This window comes from Theobroma cacao, chromosome 1 (assembly GCF_053813885.1).
Source record: "Theobroma cacao isolate CCN51 chromosome 1, ASM5381388v1, whole genome shotgun sequence".
NCBI lineage: Eukaryota > Viridiplantae > Streptophyta > Magnoliopsida > Malvales > Malvaceae > Theobroma > Theobroma cacao.
In genome coordinates this window covers 33,891,482-33,909,559 of record NC_142639.1, presented here as the reverse complement: position 1 = coordinate 33,909,559, position 18,078 = coordinate 33,891,482, and the positions used below count along the sequence as shown (strand labels likewise).

Here is an 18,078-nt window from a genome sequence, read left to right as displayed (position 1 = left end):
TGTGGTAGTACAACTGACTAGGGTCATTTCTGTCACAATAATTTGAGCCTATTGAGTAAGCTAGTACCGATTAAACAACTTAATATAAAAAAGGGTGCTGATATCACGGATCTTATTAGTGCACATATTTTGACAGCTATAGTTATTTTCTTCAGGGGTCTAATTTAATTTTCCTCTGTCTTAGCTGTCACAGAGTAAACCTAAAAAACTTAGTGGATTAAACCCTGATCGGTGAATTGTTACTTTATTAGTCTAGATCAGAGCAATTTTCACGAAGGAGGGGATTTCTTTTACTCTATCTGGAGATATGAGCTTATTTCCCAATGAAAATGAGCTAAATATGCTTCTTTCATTGTATTGCAGTAGGAAATTATACATCTGGTATCATAGAGGAAGGTTTTATGGTTCTGAAATTTTTGGGTTCAATACCTGTTTCCAACAGTGAAGGTTATGTCTTGAAAGAGATGGATTTCAAACATGTCATGAGGAGAAATAGTTGCTGCAATGATTTAGCATATATGAATTGAAGCTTAATAGAAAATGTTGAAAAACATACTATAGATCTTGTAGTCAAAAGATAATAGAAGATCCTTGCTAGACTTTTAGATAATTGATAAAACTTTTTTTTGTCTCTTTGATAATGCTACGTGTGTATAAATGGCACACTTGAATGCTTGAAAGAGAAGTGCAATCCAGTTAATTCCCAGCTTTGAAATAATAATTATAAAAAAGGTCATAAAAGAACCTGCATCTTTTGGTAATTATTATATTTATTCTGTTTGTTTCTTGCTTGAACTTGAAAGCTAGATCTGTAGTCTTCCTTTGGTTGCTGTTATGCACTGTTTGTGTGGATGCATGTGTAATCTAAGAAAATCTTTAAATTTGATTGTAATAGAACCATGCTCAGTCTGCATTAATTGAATTGATAGGTAAGAACATTTTAGCTGTGCTTAAGATTCAGCTGTGATTGCTTTCTTTTTAATTCCCTTTCGGAGTTACAATGTGATAAGTTCTACTTCTATACTAGCAAATTATTTGAAACACCCATCACAATTAATGGAAATATTCTGTTTTTCAGTTTCACAATCTGAACTGAGCTTATCTAGTAAAGACAATTTTACAAATAAGCGTCATGATCTTAATACAACCTTGGTAAGCATTCTTCTCATATATATAGCAAAAGGCTTGAGACACCTCTTTCAGCTTTCAACTTTTTGTCTGTCGATGTTCTCAAGTTCGAAAGTCCATTACAGCTGTGCCATTCTTTCCACTTTCTGGATGGAATACTTCAGCTCCTGTTGAATATTTAACCTAGAAGGTGATAATACAATGTCTTTCCAAATTGAACCAGCTTCACAAGCAGGGTTGGGGTGCTTGTAAAGTTCGTATATGGACTCTGCTTTCTCATTCAGCCGGCCAACCTTCTTTAAACAGTGAATTTCATCTGGATCAACCAGCAAAGTCTTGTCTCTGTCTTTCCATCCTATCAACTTCACAACCATTGCTATGTCAATATAACAAGTATTTGATTTCAAGGAGTATTTTGCTAGCAATTAAAGTTCCTGCATAATTTATTTGTTTATTCCTGGATGCTGCGGCAGCTATCTCTGTTTACAAGGCTATTTCTTCTTTCCCCTTTACATTTTAGTTTTAGGACTGTAATGGAGTACACTAGGTTCAGCTGGAATTTACCTTTCTTGAGGTTCAGTTTTAACCCAACTTAGTTGTTTTGGACTTGTGAGGGTCCAAAACCACTATCTCCACTATATACGATCAGACACTTATAAGAGTTCCATCCCGAACAAGAAAATGCGAGTTTGCATTCCTAGAAGAAATCCTATTTGTAGATTACTACTTTAAAACAGTGAGATGACTGTTCTAGATTGCATATTACGATGTTTGTCCAATCATATTAGCAGAGAATTAAGCCTGCTTGTGGTATTCCTGAAAGCTTGAGTTGGGTTCAAGGGTTTAACAGAATTGCCAATTCTCCTCACCTAATTTAAAGCCAGCCACCGAACCTTCTGTATTGAAATGTCTGATGATGTGCAAAATAGCAGCGCTTGCTGAACTTATGCCAAGCTCAGTGATTCAAGATGGGTCAACTCTAATATAATCACGCTCTGTTCTGTATGTACTGACCTTAGGTTCCAGATTTAAACTTCTTAAGGGAGCTATGATGTTCCTTTCAGCTCTATGTCAACTGATAAAGTGCCCAAAGAAATGAGAAATTAAGAACGAAGATGAGGGATAGTGAATTCACCTTAGGTGGACCTTCCAAAGCATTGGTGCAATATAGCCTGGCATTGTCAACCAGTTGGCAGTATGTTGGAAATGCATTTGCAAATCTCTTGTGGGATGTCAATTGTGACTTCACCCTTACTGCTCGTCTACACATTATAGCTCTCCTGAAAATATTGTAGTCCTTGATAAAATCAATATCTTAGGGTAAAAAGGAAAAGACTTCTTACCAACTAGTTGAATAATGAAAAAAGAAAGACAACCAACCGTATTATTTTTCCATGTGTGCCATACCTTATGCCTCTAATAACCGCTAAATAGGCTTCACAGACAACCCCAACGAGCTCTATTCTGTATGGCTTCCTCATTTTCCCTCCTTCTTGCACTTGATCTTCTTCTTCGATTTGTTCCCAGTAGTTCTCAGTTACAGTGCCATCAGGTCCTTCCTTGTAACCAGCACCCATACGATATCGGCGGCGATGGACACATCTGGCCATAGTTATTGTCTGCACAACAAATGGTATCCAGGAGAGTGTTCCATCCATGATCACATCCCGCCCTTCATTGAGTGCTGTCACTAGAAGGGATGATGCTGCATCTGTAGATGATTGGTGCACCTGTTTGGAGTAATTATTATTGGTCATAAATTCTGATAAATCATTATAAGAGTTCTATAAAAACCAAGTTCCAGTTTGGTGATCAAACTGTTATGGAATTATACATATACCTGTATGAAGTAATTTTTGTTGCTTTGAACACTTAAGGTGTGTTGTTCTTTTGGGTTGTCATATTACTATGAGTCTATGATGACTTAGTGGAGATAAGAAAATGAGAGATTTATAACCGTAGAATGTTAGAGATACTTATTCAGGAATGGACCAGCTATTAAATGCAAAGTGATGTGGAAGGAAAACTCTTGTAGAACCACAAGTGGCAGTGGTAGGATATTACAGGTTATGGTTTCTGGGATGACGGTCATTGGTTACAGATTGATGGAAGAAACTCTGTCCCCAGAGTAGCTCACAAAGCAATTACATGGGACCCTTGCAATATGGGAGGCAGGAAAATTACCTGTATCAGATGCCATTCAGGTATGCAGTTGTTGAGAATCTTGACATTTAATATTTTCTATGTTTATATTGCAGCCCAACCATGTGTCATCAGGCTTCATGGACTTTATGTTTTAGTTTTGAGTCTAGTTAATTACTAAACTGTGTGCTCATAAAACAGAAAAGCAAAGGAAGTTGATCTTATGAGATGTTTGATCTCAAAATTTAGGCCTAAATTGCAGCCAGCTTGTGTGATGGGATGCCACTCTTAGGATCCAAGTGGGATGAGTGAAATGGAGAAAATTGAAGTCTTGTGTGATTGCAAAGCTTCCCTTAAAACTTAAAATCAATATAACCCATCCTGCACAGTGGGAGGAAACTTAGTTTGTTGCTATTGTATTGTGAAACCAGTTTCACTCATTAAGTCTATGTCATTGAATTTTTTTCTAATACGTGATTCTTTATAGGTCAAAGTGTCCTTAAATAGATCCATTCCCCTAACCATTATGCTGCTTTATGAGACAACAAGGTCAACAGACCTGAAATGATATCATATGAATGATAGAATTTCAGTTTGCTAAAGAAAGGACCAGGGGTGAACTACAACATTGGAAAGAAGAGGGGGCTGAGTGCGCAATTCTTACTAATTCAGCTGTATGGACCATGTCCACATGACCTGTGGAGCTGAGGGCTCTGTAGATGACGTCTGATTCTTTGAATGCATCTGCCTCAATCACAACTGCATTCCCTGCTGCTCCTGCCCAGAATGGTCTGCTTATATTTTATCCAAAAAACTTTGACATTAGTTCTAGTAATTGCTCATATTTACTGCTACTTGGAAAGCAAATTATAAAGAACAACTACCTGACAGAAATATGGTCTATCCATACAACGGTTACTTGTAGCAGGAACAAAAAGAAGAGAATATTGGTTTGTGTATAACCTGATCTTCTACATTCTGTTATAGACATTTTATCTTTTCCAGTACTTATATACTCTTTGGTATTCAACATTGAATGTTTAAAAGCTCTCTAAGCATCTGGCAAAAAAAAGCCTCTTTAAATCAAAGAGTGCTTTAGCTTAAGTTTAAATATTTATTGGATGCAAAAATTGCTGTGTGTGGGAGTGCTTGTATATCTTATTTCTTTTTCTTACCCTTTTGCATTTAAATCCCTTCCATCTCTTGAAACGTTAAAAACTATAATATTATTCAGTTGGTCTCAGTCTTTCTTTTTCTTTTTTTGGGGGGGTACAGGGCTTACTCTTTGAGAATGTCCTTAAGCACGGTGCTCTTCCCAGCTCCCATCCCACCTCCCATGAGTAGCAGCACTGGACTTCTATCACTGTGAGCCACTGGAGCCATCACCTCTGTACACTGAGAGTCATCGGTTGATGTGAGGCCCATTGCTTTCATTTCTTCCACCAATGTGGTGAAAACTCTAGCCACCTTCAGATTTTTTGTCACCCTCTCGAATCTCTGTTCCCTGTATTAGAAAAGCAAGAATATATTTTTTCTTAAAAAAGAAAGAAAGAAAGTTTCTAGTATAGAAATTAGTACTTGTGGCAGAAAACAATGGTAAGAGACTATATCGTGGCTAGTTAAAGATTTTAATTAGAGTTTCTTGCAGTAAACAGCTATAGCTAAAGTGTGTTGTTCCCTGAACCCGGAAAAGAAATACGTGCAGTTCCTTACTATAGTTGAACTAGAAATTGTGAAGCTGGTGTGAACATGCATAAGGGTTCTTTTAGATCAAAATTATCAAGGCAGAAGGCCCCATTTTATTTTCTCATTCAGGCAGCCTTGTTCAAGATAAAAAATTAATAAAGTAGAGAGTTGAGATTTGTTCCAATTATATTTTGCAATTCTCTTTGTTGGATGCATATTCAAGGTTGTCTACCTCATTATAATATTTCGGTATCGTTATTATGATCTGGCAATAACAATGAACAGAACAAATTTTAGTAATGTAACACTGCCCAACCTAGTTGCTGCCATGACAATCTGCTTGAGCTTTTTCTTGGGCTCAACATCAGAACTTAATACCTGAAATAATGCGGTAGAAAACAATTAATTTACTATGTATATACACACACACACACACACACACACACACACACACACACACACACATATATATATTCCCATCAGAATACAGAAAAAAAAAAAAAGAAGAATGAATTCATTCTTCATCAATCATCAAAATTCTAACATTTTCAAGATGTATATAGATCTTGATTACCTGACTAATCATAAGATCTGCATGGCTCCAGTGGAATGCAAAATAACTAAGAATGCATCTCTCAAACTCCTCCACAAGCTTAACAAAGAGCGAATCCACATCCGGCTCATTGGAAAAGAATGTATATATATCATCTTCACAACCCTCGGATTTCCTGATGTATTCTGAAGCCAACTTGCAAAGCAAAGGGCATTCTCTTCTATCTTTAAATCCCATCTGCCTAGCTGAAATAGGAAGATATGAAAGAAAATGAGACAGTGACTTGAAAGATGTAAATGGATGAGGAGAAGACATGGGATCATATATATTATTTACCTACGTAGTGAGGAAACCTTTCTAGCTTTTCAATGCGGCCGTGGCCTTTGTCCCTTGATCTTAGGCGTGGGATGATCTTTTGATCCCTTAGCTTCCTAAGATGATACCGCACCGCTGCTGCAATGATGAAGCCAATTGAAGAGGCAACCATGATCTGTGTGAAAGTGGGTTTGCTGTTATGATCTGAAGAAAATGGAAAGGTGTGGAATGAAAGTTCACATAGATGCGTTACGTAAAGCAATAATATGGCCAAGGAAAGGATCGTAATTAGCAGGAGGCTGACAGGTTTTGTTGTTAGAAGCTTACCTCTCTGCATGTCTTAGAATTCCAGAAACGAGAATTTTCTTCTTGGTCTGATAACCCCAATACGAGAAACAGATTTGCCATTATCCCTGACCTTGAAGCTGCATGTTAATCGTTATATCTGTTTGGAGGCAGTGGTAAAAGTCGACAGGTGGTATCATGGATCTTCATTGAGATCGAACAATGACAGATGTAACAAGATGATTCTTGTATTCTCAACTTTGTGCTATTTATGGTACGTAGCTAGATCCATAAGCTTCAATATAACTTCGGGAATGTTATTAGATATATATATATACACACACCGGGTCACGGAGGATATAGGTTGATAACATGTCCAACGCAAAGGTGGATCCACATGCAGTTGCATGCATGCTTGTATGGCATAATTGCAAAATAGGAATTCATTGATTGATTGTGGAGTGCTTTCTTTGATGTTTGTGCAATACAATTAATTAGATGGAATCTTTTTTAGCGAAGATATGGGTACAAGGTGGTTTTGCTAGCAAGGGGAATCGGATTTTCGTTATTTTTGCTTGAAAGGAAAAAATATGTATGTATATGGTTGAATTTTTTTTTGAAATGCAAACCATTAATTTGAAAAGGTAAACTTGATTAAGCTTGTAATTAACTTCTTGATTAATCTTGAATTGATTGCTTTAAATACTTTATTTTTTTCTTTATTGTCGACTAAATTAAAGATTAAGTAACAATAATTCGATATTGAAATATAGACAAAAATGAAGTTTAAGTTATATATTGTTATAAATGAAAAAAATTAATTTCTTGTCTTATGATAATATTGTAAATTGAATCTTTAGATCCATGTGTGAATATTAGAACACCAAATGCATCAATTATTTATTGCATACCTGTTTGATTCATAAAGATAGCCACTATTCATAGTGGAAAAACAGAGAATTCTTGATTAAGGATAGATCTTCCTCTTCGCATTTCTCTATTGTTGGTCCCAAAGAACGTGCTAGAGGGAGGGTGAATAGCACTTTTGGAATGACATGAAAATTCTTTCCAAGTAAAAAACTGATTAAAGGAATTTGAAAATGGAAGTTTAAAGCTCGTTGGAGGAATAATTTAAGTGCTGAGAGTAAGCAGAAAATAAAAAAAAAGTAGACAAAACACAATGATTTATACTGGTTCGGTCCCTTTGACCTGCATCTACTACCTTGATCTCTCAATCAATAATTTTCAAACCAATTCACTTAAATCAGTAGAATTTCCAAGCTTTCACAAAACTTTTACAATGGCTTTTCACAAACTCGGCTACAACCTTTAACAATGATTTTTTACGAGATCAACCAAAACCCAAAACTAACTTTTCTAAGGTTAAGTTAGATACTATAATAACAACCAAGCTAACCTAAGCTTGATCTACCCCTTAGAGTGCCTCACACACTCAAAGTAAACGAGAAATAAAGAAAAGATGAAGTACAAATGATCACTTAGCTGATCTAAGATGTACAAAGTTAAGCTCAAACATTTTTTCAAAAGATGGAGTGAAATACAAGTGTAAAGAGAAGGTTTTTAGTATTCTAAGCTCACAATCACTTTAGATAACTTCTCTATATGATTGTTGACTATTAGAGAGGCTTTAAATACTGAAAAAATCACTTCTGGCCGTTGGAGATAGAAACTAGCTATTTTTGGCAATTATTTTGTTCTTTTGTGCTTAAATTCAAATTTCTGATAGTGAGCTTTTAGCTGGTTAATCATACTTCTTAGTCGATTAAGTCTTCTCTGTCTTGCAGTCTATTTTTCTGTGTCAACCAATTAACGGCAGCTTTAACTAATTAATAACTTTCTATTTTCGAGCACCTTCAGACACTATTTTTGGCCAACCTCCTTTCAACAAATTAATACTCCCTTTAACTGATTGAAACTTCTCTCCATTCATCCTTAATTGATTAAAATGGACTCCAATCAATTAAGAATTCTTCAACTTTAAATCTTTTGGTTTGGTGCTTGGACGATCATTAATATTTTCAATTTGAATTTTGGCGTTTCTTGACACTTTATCTTTAACCTTTAACCAATTAACTTTTTTTTCTTTAACCAATTAAAAGGCTTATGGTTTACATCTAGCACTTGCTTAACTGATTAAACCTTGTGTTAACCAGTTATGACCTTTCTGTCTGTCCTTAGTGTAGTGCCCAAAATTGCTTTAATTAATAAAGGATTTGTGTTAATCAGTTAAGACTAATCTGTCTTCATTAAAGCTCTTTCTTTTTGGCTTGTTTGACCCCATCTTGCAACTAAACAAGCATGTTGACTTGCTTTCTCCTGCACATTTAAACAATATAATTAGACACCAATGAATGGGCATGTTTTGCTATAATAAAAAACATATAGAGTCAATATTCTCTCTCTCTCTCTCTCTTATTTTTGATGATGACAAAACACTCATAGATTAAGACTACAATGTTTATGTTGAATATGAATGCTTCAAATCTATATGCATAATGAGTTGCTCCCCCTTATTCAATGCATCTAGTTTTCTTTAAAGATTTGCAATGAAATATTTATAATATCCACAATAACTAAGCAAGATATGCAATATCCATAATAGTTAAGCAAGATATATTGAATATCCATAATAACTAGCACATAATATTTAACAAAACCATAACTGAGCATCACACACATAAATTAAACATGAAGTCTATTAAACTCTATTTAACTTAGTTTTCCTTCTCTCTTTTTGGTCATCATTAAAAAAGATATTCAAAACTGCCCCTTAATGAGTGCATCTAGATTTCCTTTAATCTTCAAATCAGACTTTAATGAATGAGAATCATAAGCACTCATACACCTATGTCATACAAGCTTATAAATATAAATCAATAACTTCAAGAGTCAAGCTTGTAACTATATAAGAACAAATGTATGGGAGTTAAATCATTTCAATAACTTGTCAAGAAGCACTCAAATAATATTCAAGCAAATTGGATCATTTTGTCATAGTCAAAACTATAATAAATTTAAAGTTAACAATCTTCCCCTTTTTGAAATGCAAAACTATGAGCATAATTTACATTTGAAATGATTTTAAAATCTCCCCCTCAACATATGCATAAAATTAAGAGGAAATTGTGGGAGATGACCTTTCTTTATAAAGACATTTTAAAAGTAACCATCAAAATAAGTTTAACTGTTTTTAACCATATTTAGTCATGACTTGACGAAAATACCCTTTAAACTATTTCAAATAAATTAAACTATTCATCACAATTTCTCCCCATTACTCCTCATTTGTGCTTCGAATTTCTCTCTCACCATCCCAATCTCTCAAATTTTATCGATTTCTCTGTTCGGCATTAATCTGTTATGCTTTTGATTTCTCTCTCCCGCGTTTTCAGATTTCTCTTTCTTACGCTTTCAAGACACCAAACAATGTTTTTAACGTGCTTGGGTGGGTGGGTGACTATTTGGAAAATTTGAATTTTAGGTATTTTGGATAAAAATAAAATTGTAAAAATAATCACAAATGTATAAAATAGATTTTAATTGAATCAATTTGAGATCTAGATACCGATAAACTCAAAATTTTGAAATTTATAAATCTAGGTTTTCAAAGAAATTTTTTTTAAGTCAAAGTAGGTGTTTTAGATAAAAAAAATATTTGTATTTTGATTTATGAAAACATGTTAGAAACACTTTAATCTGTGCCAAATTGTCAGAAAAATAAAAAAAAAAGTTGAGAGGATTTGAAGTTTTGGTTCGTAAGTAACAACAACAACATTTTAGATATTAAAGTATAACAAAATGTTTTTGAATATGTCGTGTAAAAATAATATTTTTTTAACATGGCGTGTAACAACAATATTTTTTTTTCAACATGGCATGTAACAACCTTTTTTAACCATGGCGTGTAACATGTTTTTTTACATGGCGTGTAACAACAGTATTTTTTTTCAACATGGCGTGTAACAACTTAACCATGGCTTGTCACAAGTTTTTGTACATGGCGTGTAACAACCTAACTATAGCTTGTCACAGGATTTTGTACTTGGCTTGTCACATATTTTTATACATAGCGTGTAACACGCTAACCATGGCTTGTCACAAGTTTTTGTACATGGCGTGTCACATATTTTTGTATATAGCGTGTAACACACTAACCACAGCTTGTCACAGGTTTTTGTACATGGCGTGTAACAAGTTAACCATAGCTTGTCATAGGTTTTTGTATATGGCGTGTCACATATTTTTATACATAGCGTGTAACACACTAATCATAGCTTGTCACAGATTTTTGTACATGACGTGTAACATCATAGGGTGCAACTTCATTAAGGGTAATTTTGTCCAACTTGGCAAAAAATAGTTAAACTTATAAAGAGTGCTATTTTTAAAAACATCTTATTTTTAAGGACTATTTTTTAAAATGCCCCTAAAATTAAATTTACTTATAAACCTTTTCCCCTTTTTTATTATATAAAAAAAGTTAAGAAAAGTAAGCATTAAACACTTAAGCTCAAGAAATAATGGTTAGCAAAATCCATCAAGAATATAAACATTAAGATCGTGAATATGTAACCAGAAAGTCACCAAGTCATCATATATCTGCACTTAATATCCTTAACCAAGTCATTAAGAAATATACTCATTAAGCACATTCAAGTATTAATTCATCAAGAGAATCATCAATAAGAATGCCACGTGTATATATCTCTGTAAGCAAAATGTGGACATAACATTTATGAAGTTCAAGAAAGATCAACATAAAGATGTTCAATAAGCACATAAACCAAATTTCAACTCCAATACCAAGTGTTAAAACTTAATATACCAATTGATAGATACAAGTAAAATTTCCCCCTTTGTACAAGCACAATATCAATTATGAGAGATGGAATCATTTTACAGCTTATTAGATCAATTGGTATAGCACTAATAAAGACTTCCTTTATCATTAAGCGTTCCAAGCATATCAACTTCAAGTCTCAAAACATTTAAGAAAGATATGATCAATTTAAAGCACAAAGTGAGAAGAGACAATTATAAAACTTGATGCTAATTTTAAAGCTAGACACTAATTGAGAAAACTTAAGGTTTGATACCAATTATGCATTTCAACATTCAAGTTTAAGTGAGAAGCAATATAAGGCACAATATCTATTTTGGTGTTTAGAAAGATGTTACTGGTAGCGAAAAGCACCAAATATTGAACTCACCAAACCTTGTTGTTGAAGATCTTAATTTCTTACGATATCAAGGACAATGATTGACTCCCCCTTAAGAAATCATAAACTCAACACAAATTGTTAGAGATCCTCAATAGATCAAATATTAAGAGAGAAATCATAAGCCTAGAATAAATGAGCATTCAAATGGATATTCAATTTATTTCCATAATACTCAAGTGTTCACGAAACTAAAAAAGTATGAGCATTTGAATAGATGTTCAACATATGCATCAAATACTCATATTTTCAAGAAATATTTGCAAAGTAGTTCCTAGGCATGTCTAAGGTATCATTAGACTTCAAACATCATTTTCAATCATCATCAAGCATTCATTATTTATTCTCAATATCAATCAACCAAGTAGCATTAATCAAGCATTTCTAGGGAATTCCCTAATTCATATATAAAAATAGCAACTTAAGGAGAACTTAAAAAAATATAATCATTAAGCATTTTTAACAAGTATTCTTTCAAATCATTTTCAAGCTGACATTCATTCAAGTCATTTTAAAGCAACCATTGAATGATGTATTTTCCAAATTATATATGAAATTGTCAATTCGAGGAAAACTTTCACAAAAGGCGTATCATTATTAATAAAGCATGACTAAAACATTTTGCATTTATTGCAATATTGTATGAGAGTTATGATCAAATAAGCACAGTCATGATTACAAAAAATAAAATGGCTATACTCATTAATCATGATTTCATTTTTCACAAATATCTAGACATATATATAAAAAATACAAGCATTGAATTTTACGTAGTACATGCTATTTCTTAATATTTTTCATAATTCATGAATGATACTAAAGAAATTTGAAAATAAAACACTCAACTCATAACTATATTCAAAGTGAACATTCAATCATCAATGAATACTAATTATCAAGATTCAAGAAAGAGATATTTAATCTAAGCACATTAGGCATTCATTGCTAACTAAAGCCATAGGCTATATTTTATTTGACACGTCAAGTTGTTTATAGTGACCTATAAGTTAAAGTTGGATGCACGCAAAATCTTTAGATCATGTAAACGTTAAGGCTCAATGAAGACATAGTTAACATTTAAATGCATATTCAAAATAAATTTCAACTATGTCAACTCATAATATATGCCATGATCAAACTTGACAATTAAATTCATATTCAAATGCATAGCTCAAGTTAAGTTTTAGACTTCAAACCTTAAGGTCAAGCAAAATGAAAAATCATGTAAGCATATGTCTTGAACAATATAATAGATGAACCAAAATTTATATTCATGTAGTTCAACAAGTTCATCATGATCAATTTCATAAGTATAATCAAAGAATCAATCTTGAAACAATCATTTAAGCACAATCATAAAGCATATTTCAAAGATTGATTTTATGATTCATTGTAAAGATTTTTCAACATACGCACATGAACATTTCATTTCTGAAGACATGATTTTTCATTGTAAGCACATGAGGATTTATGGAATCAATATGAGTATCATGCTTGGGAATATATAGATTTAAGTAATCAAAATGGATTTCTCATTTTTCTGGAAGTTTTGCAATTTCAAGAATATGTACTTGCAACAAATGATCATGAAAGTATTCATAATGCATGTTTTTAAGAGTCAAGAATCATCTTTGAAAAGGAAATTCAGGGAAGAAAATATTGCAATGGACAAAAAGTAAAGTAAAAAGACATTTTGGAACTTAAAACTTGTCCATTTTGGCTTAAGAGTACTCAAGAGTTGACTACATATCCCTGAGGTAGACTTTTTATCATTCCAGTAGTATTGTTTGCATTTTGCTCTCCAATAGTCGACTATACTTGATCCTTGCACATTAAAAAACCAAAAAAAAAAAAAATGCAAAACATGCAATGTTCCAAGGTACAATGATCTCAAAATATAGATTTGTGTGAGAACAATTTAGAATTTCATTTCAACCATGTTTAGAACATCATTTTGGACATGTATGATCAAAGATTCTTCAAGAAAAACATGTGAACTTAAATTTTGGCTTTTATTGCTCATTGTTCACAAGTGCTAAAAAGTTGAAATACTCATTTGAAGAATCATGTCTCTAATATGCTCAAGCATAATAAATTTTCATCATGATGCGTGAATATGACTTATAAAATGTTCAAGCATTTTAAACAATGTTTAAGCATAATAAGTATCAAATTTAACATTTTCAACATTTTCCCAGCATGTAGAAAAAAATGCGCTTGAAGTCATTCATTTGCAATAAAAATAAGTTATAATAGCATTTTTTAACATAAGGCATACTTGTTCAAGTTTTATATCATTGAAATCATTGTAACCTCAAGCATTACAAGTAGATTTGTTCATTTGCTTAAAATATCATCAATGTCTAATTATAATACTCATGATTATGCTTAAGAAAACTCTTTCAATCTATTTCATCACTCATGAGGGAAATATCAAGCAAAATGGGTTTATGCAATTCATGTATCAAATCAATTTTGCTCAACCATGCTATATCATAAAAAACAATAAATCAATTTTAATCAAAGAGAATAAAAAGATTTTGCAAGAAATCAATTGATAAAGATTTAATCTTTATTTACAAACTTTTCAATTTGAAACATTCAAGATTAGACGTGTTTTGTGAAAAATCATGAGCTCAATGTCACTCAATTTTGTTCAATTATGCTTTAAATGATTTATGAAATGTGTAATAAGCATAATGAATTATGTTTATGCATGTCCAGGATCATTTTTAAATATCTCACAATCATGTGCCAAAAATGCCCTTATGACCATACAAGCTTACAAGCAAGTCACATCCAATAAGAACAAGTCATAAGTATTTTCATTATGAAACAAACTTGTTCAATTCATAAATCATTCTAAACTTAATGGATGACAACATTTTTCTCATATAAGCTCATTTTGCTTTAAAAGTACCAATTAAAGTAGTCAAAACTTTCAAGCTCATTATCAACCATATTGAACTATTCAAGCAAGTTCTAGTATGTAATTCAAGATTGTTCAAATGGTCAACTTATGTTAGGCACAAAGAAATCGAGGATAATTTTTTTTGTTTAACTCAATTTTCCTTGTTTTAGGCTGCTTGAATAGGTGTCAGTGTAAGTCATTAAGTATGCTCATATTTCTATCACATTATCCAACCTTTTATGTTTTAAAATTATGCTAAAAAATCATTTTTCCTCAAAGAAGTAGTATGGAAACAATTTCACAATACATGAGAAAATTTTATAGTAACAATTTTTCATAATCAAGTAATCTTAATGAAACAATTTTCTCAAAATAAGAATGATATATATTTAAGATCAAATATAAGTACATACTCAATCTTAAGATTCATACTTCCTTGCAACTTATAGCATGTATCATATCAAATCAAGTTACATACCCAAGATTTATTAATCAAGCTCAAAGAATTATGCACTTAATATTCAAGTAAGAATAGGCAACCAAAGTTTTCAATTAAGAAAAGCAAACAATTTTAGAAACCAAGCTACATGAATGAAACTTTCAATAAATGAGCAATCAAAATTCTTATTTAAACAAATAAAAGAGTTTTAGTATAGAGATCACCTATTTTCCTTTATGTGTGACTAAAGAGCATTCATTCTTCAAGAATTGTTCCTTCTTGCTGTAGCACACCTACAAGAGACATTTTTCATTTGATCTTTGATATCCAAATTACTTTGGATCCTTGAAAGTTACAATCGTCACACAAAATTCCTTTTGGAACCCACACTTGTTTAAATTTATAAGGTAAATATTTTTCATTAGACAAATGTATGAATAATAACTAAAAAATGTGCAATGATTGCATTTGGTCATTTTGGAAGATGAGGAATTCATGAAAGCCTTTTATTTCTCATTTAATAAATCTTGAAATTTTCTTTTCACATCAAAATTTCCTTTTTCCAAAATATCAATTTTCTTTTGGTAAGCTTTAAAATCATTTTCTAAATTTTCATTTTCTTTTTCCAAGTCAATTTTTCTTCTCATCAAAACTTCATTTTCAACATCGAATATGAAAATAATTTTCTTGTGCTTCATATTCATTTTCTCAAACTCAAATGCTAAATCCTCAAAAGCATCATGCAATTCATCAAAAGCAGTTGAATTAAATTCACAATATGAAGAAATTACCTTTATCTCTTCAAGAGCCATAAGGCATAATTCAATTTGATTTGAGGATTCATCTTCATTTGATCCCTTGTCTGCATTTGCCATGTTGCTTGTTGAGCATTGATTCTCACAGGACTTGCCTTCCAATTCCTTTTCCTTCTTTGTTTCTCCATATAACTTTTTTAATTTTTCTCAAATTTCCTTGGCATCTTTACGCATGAATACTTTATTGTATTCTTTATAATCAAGTGCACAAATGAGAGTGTGCATGGCCTTAACGTTGATTTGTACTCTCCTCATTTTAGCTTTTGTCCACTTATTTCTATCTTTGGGAGTTTTCTCATCATTTACCGAATTTGTAATTATAGAAATGAAAAGACCATTGTTAATGACATCCCATATCTCATAGTCATAAACCCTAACATAAATAGACATTATAGTACTCCAATAAGGATAGTCTAATCTATCAAATAGAGGTGGTTTATTTGTGGATTGACCCTCAGCAAGAAAAGATTTTTGTAGAGCCATTTAGATCTCCCTTAAAAATGTTAATCCTTAAAAATGAAGGTTAGACTCTGATACCACTTGTTGGTCCTAAAGAGCGTGTTAGAAAGGGGTGAATAGCACTTTTGGAATGGCATATAAATTCTTTTCAAGTAAGAGCTTATTAAAGGAATTTGAAAATGAAAGTTTAAAGCTCGTTGGAGGAATGATTTAAGTGCTAAGAGTTAGAAGAAAATAAAAGAAAGTAGACAAAACATAATAATTTATAGTGGTTCGGTCCCTTTGACCTACATCCATTACCTTGATTTCCCAATCAAGGATTTTCAAACCAATTCACTAAAATTAGTGGAATTTCCAAGCTTCCACCAAGCTTTTACAATGGCTTTTCACAAGCTCAACCACAATCTTTAACAATGGTTTTTCACGAAATCAACCAAAATTCAAAACTAACTTTTCTAAGACTAAGTTAGAATCTATAATAATAACCAAGTTAACCCAAGCTTGATCTACCCCTTAGAGTGCCTTGCACACTCTAAGTAAACGAAAAATGAAGAAAAGATGAAGTACAAATGATCACTTAGTTGATCTAAGATGTACAAAGTTAAACTTAAACACTTTTTCATAGGAAAGGAGTGAAATACAAGTGTAAAGAGAAACTTTTTAGTCTTTTAAGCTTAAAATCACTTTGGATAACTTTTCTATATGATTTTTGACTGTTGGAGAGGCTTTAAATATTTGAAAAGTCACTTTTAGCCGTTAGAGACAGAAACTAGCTGTTTTTTGTCGTTATTTTGTCCTTTTGTGGTTAAATTCAAATTTCTGATAGTGAGCTTTTAGCTGGTTAACTATACTACTTAGTCAATTAAGTCTTTTCTGTTTCGCAGTCTGTTTCTCTGTGTTAACCAATTAACGATAGCTTTAATTGATTAATAACTTTATGTTTTCAAGCATTGTTTTTGGCAAACCTCCTTTCAACAAATTAATACTCTCTTTAATTGATTGAAACTTCTCTCCATTCATCCTTAATTGATTAAAATGGACTCCAACCAATTAAGAATTCTTCAACTTTAAATTTTTTGGTTTGGTCCCTTGGACGGTCATCAATATTTTGAATTTGAATTTTGACGCTTCTTGACATTTTATCTTTAACCTTTAACCAGTTAACTCTTTTCCTTTAACCGATTAAAAGGCTTCTGATTTGCATCTAGCACCTGCTTAACTGATTAAACCTTGTGTTAACCAGTTAAGACCTTTTTGTTTGTCCTTAGTGTAACTCCCAGAATTGCTTTAGTTGATTAAGGATTTGTGTTAATCGGTTAAGACTAATTTGTTTTCATTAAAGCTCTTTCTGTTTTTTTGCTTGTTATACCAATCAATCCATATTGCAACTGAACAAGCATGTTGACTTGCTTTCTCCTGCACACTTAAACAATATAATTAGATATCAATGAATGGGAATGTTTTGCTATCATCAAAAACATATAGAGTCAATAGTCTCTCTCTCTTATTTTTGATGATGACAAAACACTCCTAGATTAAGAGTGCAACGTCTATATTCAATATGAATGCTTCCAATCGTTATGCGTAATGAGTTGTTCCCCTTTAATTAATGCATCTAGTTTTCTTTGAAGATTTGCAATAAAACATTTATTGTCACGACCCGGAACCTCCCTCAGGCCCATGACAATCGCCGTGACGTCCCGATTGACACTCATTATCCGGAATGCCAACCGGAACCCCGCAAGGCTTACATATCAGTTTCTTTCCTTTCCTGTGAGCAATCATTGTTAAATATCGAGTTTTTAGAGAATATATACTATTTTAGATCAAAAACAATCAAAATAAAATTTTCCCCACACAGGGGTATTTTGGTCATTTTTTTTCTCAAAAATTTCGAAACTGGCTAAAACGTAATATACAAGTACAAAACACATAATTCATATTCAAAATGAGTTTAAAAGTCTAAAATCTTCATTTAAAACGAAATTACGGTTATTTGAATATAATAAGAAAATAAAAGAAATATTAAGGGAAATATTCTATTTTCTTATAAAACAATATTTATAGAGTTATACGTGAATAATTTTTATAGCGTAAAAGCTAAA

General features: G+C 32.2%; 1 protein-coding gene across 1 annotated transcript; it reads right to left on the bottom strand.

The window, feature by feature from the left end:
* Positions 1 to 1,053: 1,053 nt before the first annotated feature.
* On the bottom strand, positions 1,054 to 6,232 carry LOC18613213 (P-loop containing nucleoside triphosphate hydrolases superfamily protein). The gene is made up of 9 exons (XM_088803622.1): positions 6,152 to 6,232; positions 5,846 to 5,999; positions 5,531 to 5,754; positions 5,273 to 5,334; positions 4,553 to 4,774; positions 3,935 to 4,061; positions 2,536 to 2,858; positions 2,264 to 2,408; positions 1,054 to 1,490 (listed from the first exon to the last, which is right to left on the bottom strand). The coding sequence occupies exons 1-9, from the start codon at positions 6,230 to 6,232 to the stop codon at positions 1,248 to 1,250; spliced, it is 1,581 nt and encodes a 526-aa protein (XP_088659748.1). The 3' UTR covers positions 1,054 to 1,247.
* Between the last annotated feature and the right edge of the window lie 11,846 nt (positions 6,233 to 18,078).

Bases quoted from the DNA above. Each gene is read 5' to 3' on its own strand.
- LOC18613213 (XM_088803622.1), bottom strand. From the start codon at position 6,232: ATGGCAAATCTGTTTCTCGTATTGGGGTTATCAGACCAAGAAGAAAAT. The intron at 4,062-4,552 runs GTAAGCCCTGTA...AAATATAAGCAG, and splicing joins CTTAAGGACATTCTCAAAGA to ACCATTCTGGGCAGGAGCAG. The intron at 1,491-2,263 runs GTGAATTCACTA...ATGGTTGTGAAG, and splicing joins CTTTGGAAGGTCCACCTAAG to TTGATAGGATGGAAAGACAG.